The sequence below is a fragment of the Chelonoidis abingdonii genome, chromosome 9, assembly GCF_003597395.2.
Source record: "Chelonoidis abingdonii isolate Lonesome George chromosome 9, CheloAbing_2.0, whole genome shotgun sequence".
Taxonomy (NCBI): domain Eukaryota; kingdom Metazoa; phylum Chordata; order Testudines; family Testudinidae; genus Chelonoidis; species Chelonoidis abingdonii.
Genome location: NC_133777.1, coordinates 13,007,170 through 13,020,253, shown reverse-complemented (window position 1 = coordinate 13,020,253; position 13,084 = coordinate 13,007,170). Strand labels below are relative to the sequence as shown.

At 43.3% G+C, this 13,084-nt stretch overlaps 1 protein-coding gene across 1 annotated transcript in view; it reads right to left on the bottom strand.

Annotated features, from left to right (window-relative positions):
- Positions 1 to 9,640, bottom strand: part of PRKAR1B (protein kinase cAMP-dependent type I regulatory subunit beta) — a 115,820-nt gene extending 106,180 nt beyond the window's left edge. The window contains exons 1-2 of the mRNA XM_032771018.2: positions 9,396 to 9,640; positions 7,803 to 7,986 (exon numbers count right to left, since the gene is read on the bottom strand). Of these exons, the coding sequence (XP_032626909.1) occupies positions 7,803 to 7,979 (177 nt within the window). The 5' untranslated portion in view covers positions 7,980 to 7,986; positions 9,396 to 9,640. The remainder of the gene's footprint in view (positions 1 to 7,802; positions 7,987 to 9,395) is intronic.
- Positions 9,641 to 13,084: the final 3,444 nt, after the last annotated feature.

The window sequence follows — 13,084 nt, the reverse complement described above, 5'->3', positions numbered from 1 at the left end:
GTATTAGCGCTTTAAAACACTTGATAATCAGAAACTAAAAGCACAGGATACATCTAGACAAAGTAAGGGCAGATAATGAGCAACTTTCCCTCAGAGTCTGCCAATGAATTCCAGTCCAGCAATTCCCCACTTAGAGAATTGAGAAGGTATTGTCACATGGACAAATGTAAACTAAGACAGGGAGTTAAGAGATGCTCTAATTTATTTCTGACACATGGTTCTCAAGAGCACAATTTCAGAGATTCAGGTTTCCCTAACAAGTAAAATAAGTTACTAAAACACATCATTCCTTTGTTTAAAAAAATGTAGGTTAAGGGGTTTAAAAATACAAATATAAAGATTTCTAGTCTAAACCATGTTTTTTGAGGCAGCCTATTTGCCCTGTCTACTCAATCTATCAAGTTCTTATACTGGTGACCAGCACCGTAGTGTCTGAATGCTTCTTATGGTTCAGAAGATATAATAATATTCCTCTAGTACTTCACTGGGTAGGAAAATGTGCTCAGTGTTTTGAGGGTGGTTGGGGAGGAGGTCGTGAGCATGTGTGCACAAGCACTATTGCGGGAAAGCTAACTTGAAGGAATGAGCTGTATTTCTGTTGGAAAGCAGTGGTCTTAGAAGCTGTTCCATACACTGGTAAAGTGACCAGAATGATTTCTTAGGTGTAGAGCTGCTGCCTACAGTGATGCTTGAAAATACTGGGCCTGATCATACATTATGTTTACCATCTCTTGTGAGAAGCTGAGTGCCCTCCTCTCCCACCAAAGTCAGCAGAAATTGAGGGCAATTATCACCTGACAGGAGGTCCTCAGTACCCCACGAAACTGGACCCATTATATAATAATCAACCCTGCTCAGACATCTGTTTATTTAAAACTAACAATGATTAAGAAGCTCATCTCTCTATACTGTCTATTGGAGAAGAGGATTTGGCTGGCAGGGTATGAGAGAGTTCAGAATCCACGGCTGCTTTCTGAGTGGGAAGTTTCAGCCCTTTAATTGGCATTTGGCCAATATATTACCATGTATTTCATTTTCTTTCTCCGGATATGCACTGAAGAAATTTGTTGATGGGTATACCTTATAAATGGAAAAGTAAAGTTGCTAATAATAAAATTCAATATAGTCTCTTTGCGAAGTGGGAGTCTAAATACGATACTTGGCCAAAGACACCAAATTAAATGGTTCTTGAAGGCCAAGGATGAAAGTAACTTAAAGGACTTACTGGTATGCAGAGTCCTGAGTGGGGCGTGGCCTCAACCGGAAGAGGCATGGCCTCAGCTGGAAGAGGCAGGGCATCTCAAGATTTAAAGGCCCTGGGGCTCCAGCTGTTGCTGGGATCTCCAGGGCCTTTAAATCACCCCGGACCTACTAGCTGCAGAGGCAGGCCTGAGCCCTTTAAATCCCTGCTGGAGCCCTTTAAATCCCCGGTGCTCCTGCCACTGTGCCACCCGAGCCCCGCTGCCGGTGTGGCAGGAGCACCGGACCCTTTAAATCCCCGCCCGAGGAGCTCCAGCAGTGCTTTAAAGGGCCCACGACTCTCCACAGCGGCAGGAGCCCTGGGCCCTTTAAATCACTACCGGAGAGGCCAGTCCAGTCCCCGCAGCCCAAGCCCTGCAAGCCCAAATCAGCTGACAAGGGCCATGGGCCCGTGTGTAGACATACCCAGAGTGGCTGATAAGATAGTATGCTCTGCCTGCCATTTCCAGCAGCTAAGATGCAAGCAAGAATTAACATTAGAGACAGAAACTAGGTTCGCTCTTTTGCTATCCTTTCTTTCTCCCTTGGTGTGTGTGTTTGGTTGGTTTTGTCCTAAAGGAAACCAGACAAGTTATTTCTCTTTTCCGCAAAAAGGACAGTTAATATCATCTAAAAAGTCCATCAAGCAGAGGTATCCTCCTATAAAAGAATCTATAAAGCTAAAGAAAATGAGAATAAGGGAAATTGTTCAAATGAAAACCTTAATTAATTCTTTAAGTTCCAAATGCTTTAACTGTTTTCTGTTCTTTTTTGTGTTCAACAAAAGGTTCAAGATTTTTAATGGCAGTTGTTACAATGAGAATAAGTCAGCAAGAACTTTCCATGGAACCCCAGACCACACTTAACGGTTTAATGCTATAACAGTAAACAAGGGTTTTATTAACATTTTATCCTTTGTTGGGCAAGAGATATTCCCTTAGCAACATTATAGGTGTGTTCTCTGTGACTAATGTTTGGCTTAGACAACTGCACCTTTGATCCAACAGACCCAGGATTTGTTTACATTCCAGGAATGCTGCTAAGTCCATTTTTTCTTCCCTTGGGCATTTGAGGAGGAGGTGACTTGGAAGAAATGGACTGTTTGGGGCTGTACTCATTATTGGTTAGGCTATTTGTTCTGGTTTGTGAAAGCTCTATCTGTAAACTAACGATGTTCAAGGTCCCACATTTTGTTTTAAGCCCACTGCCTTCTCATTCGGATCTTTCATTAAGAACCACCATCAATCTGTGCTGTGCAGAAACCTTTGTTAAGGAACAAAGTAATCTCATTGTCACTCTGGCCTTCCCCTCACAATCTCTCCCTAATGTTTTGTCACTCATTGCATTGTGTCCTTCGATATTTGTTTATAAACTCCTTGGGGCAGGGATCATCCTGACTTACCTGTACTGCTAGGCACCTATCTCACTTCAGAGCAACATAAAATAGTAAAAAGATAAGAGCTGATGTAGTACATTGAAGACAACCAGGTCCTGCTGTATTTAATGAACAGAAACAGATGTACTAATGATTCCCACCAATTATTTTTAAATTCCTACATTCTGGAATTGCTATGGTTAGTAAATCAAGTTTGTGTCAATAACCCCACCTCTCATCCCAAAATTTCTCAGTGAACTTTGGAGAATATGTCCTGGCCTTCAAGTCTATTGCCATTTCTCAAAAAACAAAGTTAGATTTTTCTTTAACTTTAGAAATTTGGAAAATGAACTAAAATATCCAATTTTTTGAAAACAACTCTTAGATCAAAAGTTTTAAGCAAAATCTTAAACTCAAAGATTTTCATTGCTCTGCCTAAGCAAGAGTAAAATATTGTATGAACAGTCATATTTAGTGTAGCTCAAATTCTGACAGCAATTGTTGAGCTCATAATTCAGCAAACACAAGGTATATTAAAATTATCTTGGCACTATTGCCTGTAATAATAGTGTCAGTACATATTAAAAACAGGATAGAAGGTTTTTGAAGTAATTCTCTTGACTTTTGTTTACAAATTATAAATCGCCCCATCACAAGCCATCAAAGTGCAGGATTCACCAGTTTTGCACTCTTGGGTCCTGATTCTACATGTGATGCCCAGAGCCTATATGGAACCTCACTGCTTCAGTGGGGTTCCATATGGGGACAGGGATTCTATGATGAGATAATTGGCTCCGTGGATGAGGGGAAAGCAGTGGACGTGTTGTTCCTTGACTTTAACAAAGCTTTTGATACGGTCTCCCACAGTATTCTTGCTGGCAAGTTAAAGAAGTGTGAGCTGGATGAATGGACTATAAGGTGGATAGAAAGCTGGGTAGATCGTCGGGCTCAATGGGTAGTGATCAATGGCTCCATGTCTAGTTGGCAGCCAGTATCAAGCAGAGTGCTCCAAGGGTCGGTCCTGGGGCCAGTTTTATTCAATTTTGTCATTAATGATCTGGATGATGGCGTGGATTGCACCCTCAGCAAGTTTGCAGATGACACTAAACTGGGAGGAGTGGTAGATACGCCGGAGGGTAGGGAATAGGATACAGAGGGACCCAGACAAATTAGAGGATTGGACGAAAAGAAATCTGATGAAGTTCAACAAGCACAAGTGCAGAGTCCTGCACTTAGGACGGAAGAATCCCATGCTCTGCTACAGACTAGGGACCGAATGGCTAGGCAGCAGTTCTGCAGAAAAGGACCTAGGGGTTACAGTGGATGAGAAGCTGGATATGAGTCAACAGTATGCCCTTGTTGTCAAGAAGGCTAATGGCATTTTGGGCTGTATAAGTAGGGGTATTACCAGCAGATGGAGGGATGAATATGATCATTCCCCTCTATTCAACATTGGTGAGGCCTCATCTGGAGTACTGTGTCCGGCTTTGGGCCCCACAGTACAAGAAGGATGTGGAAAAATTGGAGAGAGTCCAGCAGAGGGCAACAAAAATTATTAGGGGGCTGGAGCACATGACTTATGAGGAGAGGCTGAGAAAACTGGGATTGTTTAGTTTGCAGAAGAGAAGAATGAGGGGGGATTTCATAACTGCTTTCAACTACCTGAAAGAGAGTTCCAAAGAGGATGGATCTAGACTATTCTCAGTGGTACCAGATGACAGAACAAGGAGTGATGGTCTTAAGCTGCAGTGGGGGAGATTTAGGTTGGCTATTAGGAAAAACTTTTTCACTAGAAGGGTGGTGAAGCACTGGAATGGGTTACCTAGGGAGATGGTGGAATCTCTTTCCTTAGAGGTTTTTAAGGTCAGGCTTGACAAAGCAATGGATGAGATAATTTAGTTGGGGATTGGTCCTGTTTTGAGCAGGGGGTTGGACTAGATGAGCTCCTGAGGTCCCTTCCAACCCTGATATTCTATTATTCTGTACACTTGTGCACATTGCAGGGCTGAGGATCTTATGTTGCTAGCAACATATTGGACCTGATCACCCTAGATACTTCTACTCATTGAGGGATCACACAGCTCAGTTGGATCTTGGATGATTGCATAGAAAAGAGGGGAGTGCTGCCTCCACAGCATCTTCGTACTGTTGCCCCTGTGAGTTTAGAGCTCAGCAAGCTGGGTACGATTGTGAGGACCACTCTCCAAGGGCATTGGTTCGTCCCATCAATCCCAAACAATTGACCTAGTCAACCTTATCCTACATTGGAAGACGCTCAATGATGTGAACTCCTTTCCCCTCAAGGAGGTCTTTGGAGACTGCTGATTGAGGGAGTCATGCTGCTATACAGAGATAGAAACTAGCCACTATTTGAAAGCTATAGGTTTCCAGGGATGTCCCAAGATCTGTAGATTCAGTGCTTAAACTCTGTGTTTAAAGTGGTCTGAAAAAAGTGGGGAGCCTATCATAAACTGGGAATCAGCAGCTTTGGTAAGATATTGTTTAAAGTGCACCCCTCAGCAACCCAGCTCAATTATTTTATTTTTTTACCAGGTCTACACAACCCTTTGGGACATCACCCAACTTTAAGCACTACAGGGTCTGACTCCCCTGACTGTTCCCTAGGGGTTAAGGCAAACATTGCCTCCTTCCACTGTCAACATGAAATTCACAGAATTTCCTGTCCTGCTTGGGTTTTTCTCACATAAGAGAAGATCTAGCCTCTAATCTCATTGGCTTTCCAAACACTGGAAAGTTTTCACTGGTTTGTATGGGGCAGGTTGTTTACTACTATGAACTCTTATCTACTGCTCTCTCCTGAAATAGTAAGAACCTAAGTGAAAATAATGTAAGTTCTCTGGACAGGGACAATGTAAGTTCTAATTCTGTATACAGCATCTAACACAGTGGAGCCACGATCCCTTGCTACTGCAATACAAATAAATAATCCCATTAGCCAAGGAGAATAATGATAAAATATTGAAATAATATGGACTAGCATGGCACATTTTAAGACAGTGTTTTGCAAAAGTATGATGCACATCCCCCTCACACTAGCTACAAAGTTCAGAAGATGTATACATTAAAATGGGTAAGTCTCTACCAATACATAGCAAGGTAGAGGGACCAAAATTGCTTTCATTGTGCTGAAGTGGAGTTCAGTTTTCAAAAGTTTAGAAAAAACTGTTTTGATGTGAATTTTGTCTTTTTTGTCATATATGTGGCACAGCTAATGATCTTGGTGCTCCCCTAAGAGTGTTACCCCCTCATAACATGATGTACACGCTAAGATGTTTCCAACAGTATATGAATAGTTCTTTTTTATTTTAAAACAACACCAGTTTGGGGTGTACTATCCTGTACAGACAGTAAAATATATCTAATATGCAGTGTAAACACAGCCACTCATATATACAATGCATGCATAACATATAGTACATGGGCTGCATTTGCAGCTGATTATTTTATTTCTTGTTCTGTGCATATTTTTTTCCTTTTTAACTTAAAATTCCACATTTACAATAAAAATACTTTAAAAAATGAAGTCAAGTTGCAACCACATAAAACGTAGACCGTGATCCTGTAAAAATTTACACACTTACTTTAAGCACACAAGTAGTCCCACTAGGACTCTTAGGCTTAAAGTTAAGTACATGTGTAAGTCTTTGCAGGACTGAGGCCTTGCACATTTAAAGATCCAGGGCCACATGCTTCCTTCTGCATCTATGCTTGGAGGGAATCCTATCTCCACAGAGGAGAAAGTTCTTTGCAATATGCTTCCCCTCTTCCTTCTCATGCCAAGATAGCTTTTGGCAAGCTCCGTCGCGTTCCAGCTGAGGATGTGTTTATCGGTGCTGCTTTTCCAGATAAAGGGTGGAATTTAGGGCCAAGTGCCTGTGACCACCTTATGAAAGCCTCATCAGGGGGTAACTGTCTACCCCAGGTGGCTGATTATTAGGTCCAGGTGCTCATTTACTAAAGATTATCCAAGCTTAGTTAGACGAAATCTCTAAATGGAGACAAGAAGCTCTAGCAGGGAGGAGCTCCCTGGAAAAGGCTGAGCAGGGAACCTAGAGGGTGAGCTGTCTGTGGAACCCACCAGAATGGGGAACCTGTAAGAGGTGCTCTTAGAGAGGGGAGCCTTGTAGGAAGAGGGATGCAGTCAGCAGGTATCCTAGAGGGCCTGGTCTCAGCCAGGATCTCCTAGACAGTGGTCGGAGGCTTTGCCTGACAGGGATCACCTGCTGTCCCTGGGGAAGAGTCACAGTGGACTAACTCCCCTCACTCCAGAGAAGGCTCTTACTCTGGTAGGGGCAAGAGTCCTAACTCCAGAGGCAAAGACTGAAACTGAGAGAACCCTTGAAGAAGAGTCCGGGTAAAGGTGAGCCCTAGAATCAGGTGAAAGACAGATTGACTAAGAATGACCCAGTCATGCAGCTGAGATGTTGAGGTGAAAGTTTTGTTTATGCTCTGTACTGGCTTTTCTGTTAATAAATGAGACCCTCCACAAGGAGGTGCTTCTTAGCATCCAACAGTCTGTTTGGACTTCTTGATTCCCATGGGCGTGGGAAAAAATAAGTAAGGGTTCATCTGTGAGGGGGCACTCCAGATCAGCCTAGCATAATGACATGCCTCTACACTGTGCAACACGCCTTTTCAGAGCAGTCAAAGTATAGATAGTCCTTGTAAGCACCACTCCTGCGGGACTTGTGCTCTCCAGTATGGACAGGAGTCAGTGTGGTCAAGTAGCAGACTGGCCCCTCCGCATTTCCCAAGATCTACCCCGAACTCGGAGATTCCATGATGGACGTAAGGGCAAACTACACCTCCTGACACTGGAATGAATAGGAAGAATCCACACGTTGCTCTGCTGTGCAGGTCCTTTTGAAGGAAGGGGAGAACAGGGCCCTGTATGTTATAATGCTATACATTTTTATAACTCTCTGGATCAATTTTATCAGTCAGTGCAATTGTCCTTGCAATCTGCTGAGAAATTATAACCCTTATCCCACAAAAAAGTTGTGCATGATATCAGATACTGCACTGGACATATGCAAACAAAAGTTTGTTTCTTAAGAGCTTTTATTAAAAGTTAAAGCAGAATGCTAGGAAAAAATTAAACTTTAAGAACATCCTTTGCATTCATACACTTGGAAACTGAAATAGAAGCCACATGAAAGTCACTGACCTTTTCTAATTTTTCAAAATGTTCTCTGAGGAACTTCATTGGCCGGTCTGGTTTTGCGATGCAAAGGTTTACAATGCACTCTTTCAAAATCTGTTGGATGTTATGCTTCTGAACATAGAGCTCACATCCCTTCAGACTCTCATCTTCTTCCACATTGTAGGAGGAAGAAGCAGCCATCTTCAGGCTTGTAAACAGAAAACAAACGTAGGTAAGAAAATGGTGCAATTTAGATATCAAAGAGAATTCCTGAAGTCTTTTGTCAAAGCAATTTGACAGAGCTAAGGTATTTTAATATTGTACATCTTCTCTTCACAAGCTAACGATTCAGCACATTTCAGAGCTGTGGCACTTCACATGCAAATACTGAATCATGTCATCTCTACAAAATCAACATACAAAGAATTACAAAAAAGAGCATTCAAATTATTAGACATTCTTCAACATTTAAAAACAATGCTGCAATAAATCATGCACACTATGAGTTTTAAAGATATCTGCCAGATGACAATTTAGAGTAATGTCCCCATTGGTGTACAAATGGAGTCTAGGTCCCTCTTTGCAGGGTCCTAGATTTCTGTAGAAGATGGAGGGGCATCTGTCTCTAGTAAAATACTTTAACACTCCTTTTTAAAGATATATATGGGGCAGCTCTCTTGCACCAAAGAGGAGTTTGGTGATGAAGGAAAAACATGTTTGATTCCTCCGATTAATGTGTGTTCACCCACTACAAAATAAAAGGGCATATGTTTGTGGTCTATTAGATGTATATTAATTTATATCAGATAATTTAAGTTTCATCATCTCTTCTCAATTCCCATCCTCAGAGCAGCTTTTGAGGTTTGTTTTTAACCCGCAGGAATGTTTCATGACTGGGGACAATTTCAAACAAGAGGGATATTATTTTTTTTTAAGAAAAACAATAGATGAGATGCTTAAATGCTCCCTTGGAACAAAAAACAGCACAGCAAAATCCTTCATCACAAGAGCCAGATGCTCTTATAAACCTGGCTCAAAATGAATCTGAAACGAAACCATTCTCCCTCCAACTAACTGAAACTTGAGCTAAGGTTGGGGACTATGTCTTAAAGCTGATTTGGAGGGAAACCCTTTCCTCCCAAGAATTCATTTTAAAGCAGTTTTTAAAGTGTCTCCCTCCATGTAGGAGAGAATTTAGCTATGAGTTTTACAGTGAAGTGGGAGACTCTCATGCTCGACTGGGATTTGTTTTCGGATGGGGATGCGGGTAGGAAAAGGGACAGGAAAGGGGGCATCTCTTTTCAATTGTCCCAGTGCCAGAGACGACATCCCCTCCATCAGAGCATCTCCCAGCCTTTGTGAATGGCACCGGGGAGGGGGGGTGATGAAGAGAATAAGCAGCCCCCTCCCCTCCCTCCACCACTAGCACCAGGCTTTGTGCTGCAATAAACCCATTGTTGCTGGGCAGCAGCTCCAAAGCCGGGGGGGCTAGGGGGATGGAGAGGAAAGGGGCTGTCAAAACCAGAGAGGAAGGAGGACGCAATGGTGCCAAACCAGGCTAGGGGACAAGAGGAGCCGTGGGGAAAGAATGTGGAGTCAGAGGGGCCATATAAATACCTGAGTGGCTGGAGCAGTGACAGCAGCGGCTCTTCTCTCTCTTCCCTTACGCAGGGGGGTGAGGGATCCTGTTATTCTGCAGTGCAGCCGCCTCCTCCTTCCCTGGCTGCTGCTGCCCGTCCTCTTCCTTGGCAGCACTGGAAGGTCTCCAGCGGAGGGTTCCCCTTCACCGCCCTGCCCCCCAACCCCAGAGAGCTCGTCTACAAAGCGTTAGGGCGCTGCAGCAGCTCCCCCGCAGGAAGTCCCGTCTGCTGTCAGTCACGCATAAGCACAGCCTTCCTCCCCACCTCCTGCAGGCAAAGCAGGCTCTGATCCGGGGAGCGGGGGGCGGTGGGGGGCGCCCGGGGGGAGGCTAGGGGAGAGGGGCACCAAAGGAGGGGGACGCAACCTGCTCCAGGGACCGCAGCGTGTGTGAGAGGCAGACAGATATGCCCGGGGAGGGGCGCCTCCTTCCCCCAGCCTGGGGTCCCTAGTTGTCAAAGTGTCCTGGACATCTGGATCTTGATTTTTGGGGTGGTGCTCAGGAGATGGAGAAAAGGGCCAGAGGTAGGGTGACCAGACAGCAAGTGTGAAAAATCGGGAAGGGGGAAGGGGGAATAGGTGCCTATGGAAGAAAAAGGCCCAAATATCGGGAATGTCCCTATAAAATTGGGACATCTAGTCACTCTAGCCAGAGGAAATGGCAGCTATGACATCGGTGCCACTCTGTGACAGGTATCCCCTTCTCTGTTTCTATGGCTCATAACCTGGGAGTCTTGCTGCATCACCAGCTGTTCCAATAGCAGCAGTTGCCAGGGTGCTTATGAGCTGCTCTTGGCACTAAAGCTGCATCCTTTTGGCTGCCTGTGCCTTTGTCACCCCGGATTAGATTACAGTAGTGCCCTAGACTTGGAGTTACGCCTTGAAACTTCTCTTGCAGAAAGTGGTGGCTTATCAGCAACGTCTCCCTCGATGTGCACATGACACCTGTGCTCCACAATCACCAGATAATGTCTGGATCAAGCTGAAGGAGCTGGGTTTGACCTATAAAACCCTACATGGTTTGGGGCTTGTCACTTTCAGAAACTGCCTCTCTACCCTATGATATTGCAGCAGTTGTCATCCTGTCAGGTGCTCAGGCTCAGAGTTCCAATGTGCTACCATTCTGCTCTACATAACTTCTTATACAACCCTCATCAGCATAGTACCAGAGTGCCTTCCAGTAGTACAATAAGGAACGTGACAAATCTGTGTCTTGCGATACATTTTCTTTCCAGGAGTGGAACCGTGTGCACAGTATAGGTTCTTGGGGTACCCAGGACTGGGCATCACCTTGTTACCCCCTGCCCTCAGCATGAGAGAGACTTGCTTGTGCTTAACTGAGTGTCAGCTCCCTGATGCTACCAGCCTATGACCCACCCAAGCACTCTCCGAGGGATTATGCCAGCCCTTATTTTGCTTTGAAGTTTAACAATAGGTGCATCCCATCCCCGAGCCCCTTTGAAGCATTTCCCTATAGTGTCTAGCTCCTTATCCACCAAACACTCCCAGAAACAGCAGGTCTGCTGTCTCCAAGAGGAAAGTGTACACACCAGCTTGTATGATTCAACTCAGGATCAGCCCCTGCTTAATATCCCAACACTTGGATATATTTATAGTGAAAACAACAACATGTTTATTATCAGAGTTAAGAAATACTAAGAATAATGAAAATCAAAGGTTACATATAGAACAAAATCATAACATGATTTCGAGAGACTAAATTTAACAAGCTAGCCTTCTGTCTAAAGGAATTTATCTCACAACAAATGTCCTTTGCAGCATTTTAACCAAGGCCCTTTGTGGTCCCATTTTCATGAATATAATCACACAGCCTGATTGCTTCCTAGGAGGAGAATGATGTGGTGTTTTCCTTGCCTTCTTCTTATATCCACCAAAGTTCACTTTCTGTATCAGAATCAAGATAACCTCTGTGGCTTAGTTTCTACTGTGCTGCCTCTCTGTTGATTTCACATCCTCTCATTGACTTTATATGTAAATGACTCTCTATGCTGTTAACTTACAATGTTTAATTTACATGCCAACAGACAGGTGACTAAACCTCTTTTGCATGACAGAAAGCCAGTTTGTCAACTCTGCCTTGATACACACTTTAAAGCAAATTTTCAGTAGACATACATAACTCCTTGCATAGTGTCGGTACATTTCACAATGCTATTAATGAACAGTGTGATTCTGGCTTTTCTTTAAGACCTCACATGCCATATTTTGTTGAACCAGAAAGTACATACTAAGAAATCTTGCCAGCTGACAGTGAAGGGTTCATCGGTCACAATAAGATTTTGTTTTGGTAGGGCTTTGTTTTGGTCTTTTAAATATATGTGCTGCTATGTAGTTGTTAGAGAAGGCAGGTCAGAAAAGTGTGTGTTGCACTTGGAAGAGAAGGTGGGAATGTTTGTGACAGTTCTCAATTCCCCAAGGGAGTTAGTTCCAGTCCCTCAAACCAGACCCTGAGAAAGCTCCGTCTCCAAAGACCAGATTTGGTGAGCTTTAGGACATGCAGCCTGTTCTCCCAAGCTTTTTGGGGGTTTGGGGGCAACAGCAATTAATTTGGGGTGAAAGGAAGCTGTGATGGAGGCTTAATCACAGCCAGCTAACGTGTTTTGTCCACAATGGATGGCAGTAAGTGTTGTTAACAACATGCTAATTAAAACATGTGAGATAATACTTTTTCTAACATAGCTTCATTTTCCCAGTATAGACATACCCTCAATAATCACAGGGTAAAAGGTTAGTAAGAGGCTATCTCAAGGATATAAACTAGGACAGCTGGTGTTTAATAAACCCATTAATGGTTTAGAAAAAGGGGACAACAATTAAGTGGCAAAACTGGCAGATAACACAACATTATTTAGGCTAGTCAACAGTAGACAAGACTCTAAAAAACTCCGGAGAGTCCTAAGCAAGCTAGGCAAATGAGCAGCATAATGGCAGATGAAATTCAGCATCCGTAAATGCAAAGTCATTTTAAAAGCAATTTTTATGAGTAATTCAAATTACTCTAGGTTCCCAATGCACAGTAGTGGTCAGACAAGCACTATGCTGCATACAGAATGAAAGAGACACTAATACAGGAGCAGGTATAAATACATGAAAAGATGTGAGTTGCCTTACCAAGTGTGAGATCAGTTTAATGAGACAATTCAATTGACAACAGGATACCAAGGGAGGAAAAATAACTTTTGAAGTGGTAATGAGAGTGGCCCATTTCAGACAGTCGACAAGAAGGTGCGAGTAACAGTAGGGGGAAATTAGTATTGAGGAAATTAGGTTTAGATTTTGTAATGACCCAACCACTCCCAGTCTTTATTCAGGCCTAATCTGATGGTGTCTGCAGAACTGGAATTAATTTGCAAACTGGACTCACATCTTTTCATGTATTTATACCTGCTCCTGTATTTTCCACTCCATGCATCTGATGAAGTGGGTTCTAGCCCACAAAAGTTTATGCCCAAATAAATTTGTTACTCTCTAAGGTGCCACAAGGAATCCTTGTTGTTTTCCCTTATGGGCCAGTTATTCCATAACTGTTCACTATGGGACATCGTGCAACTCTTTTAGAAGCATCTGATAATGGCTACTGTTAGAAACAGATACTAGATGGACAACTGTTCTTACCCAACAGGGCACTTCCTATGGTCCCAGCTTCA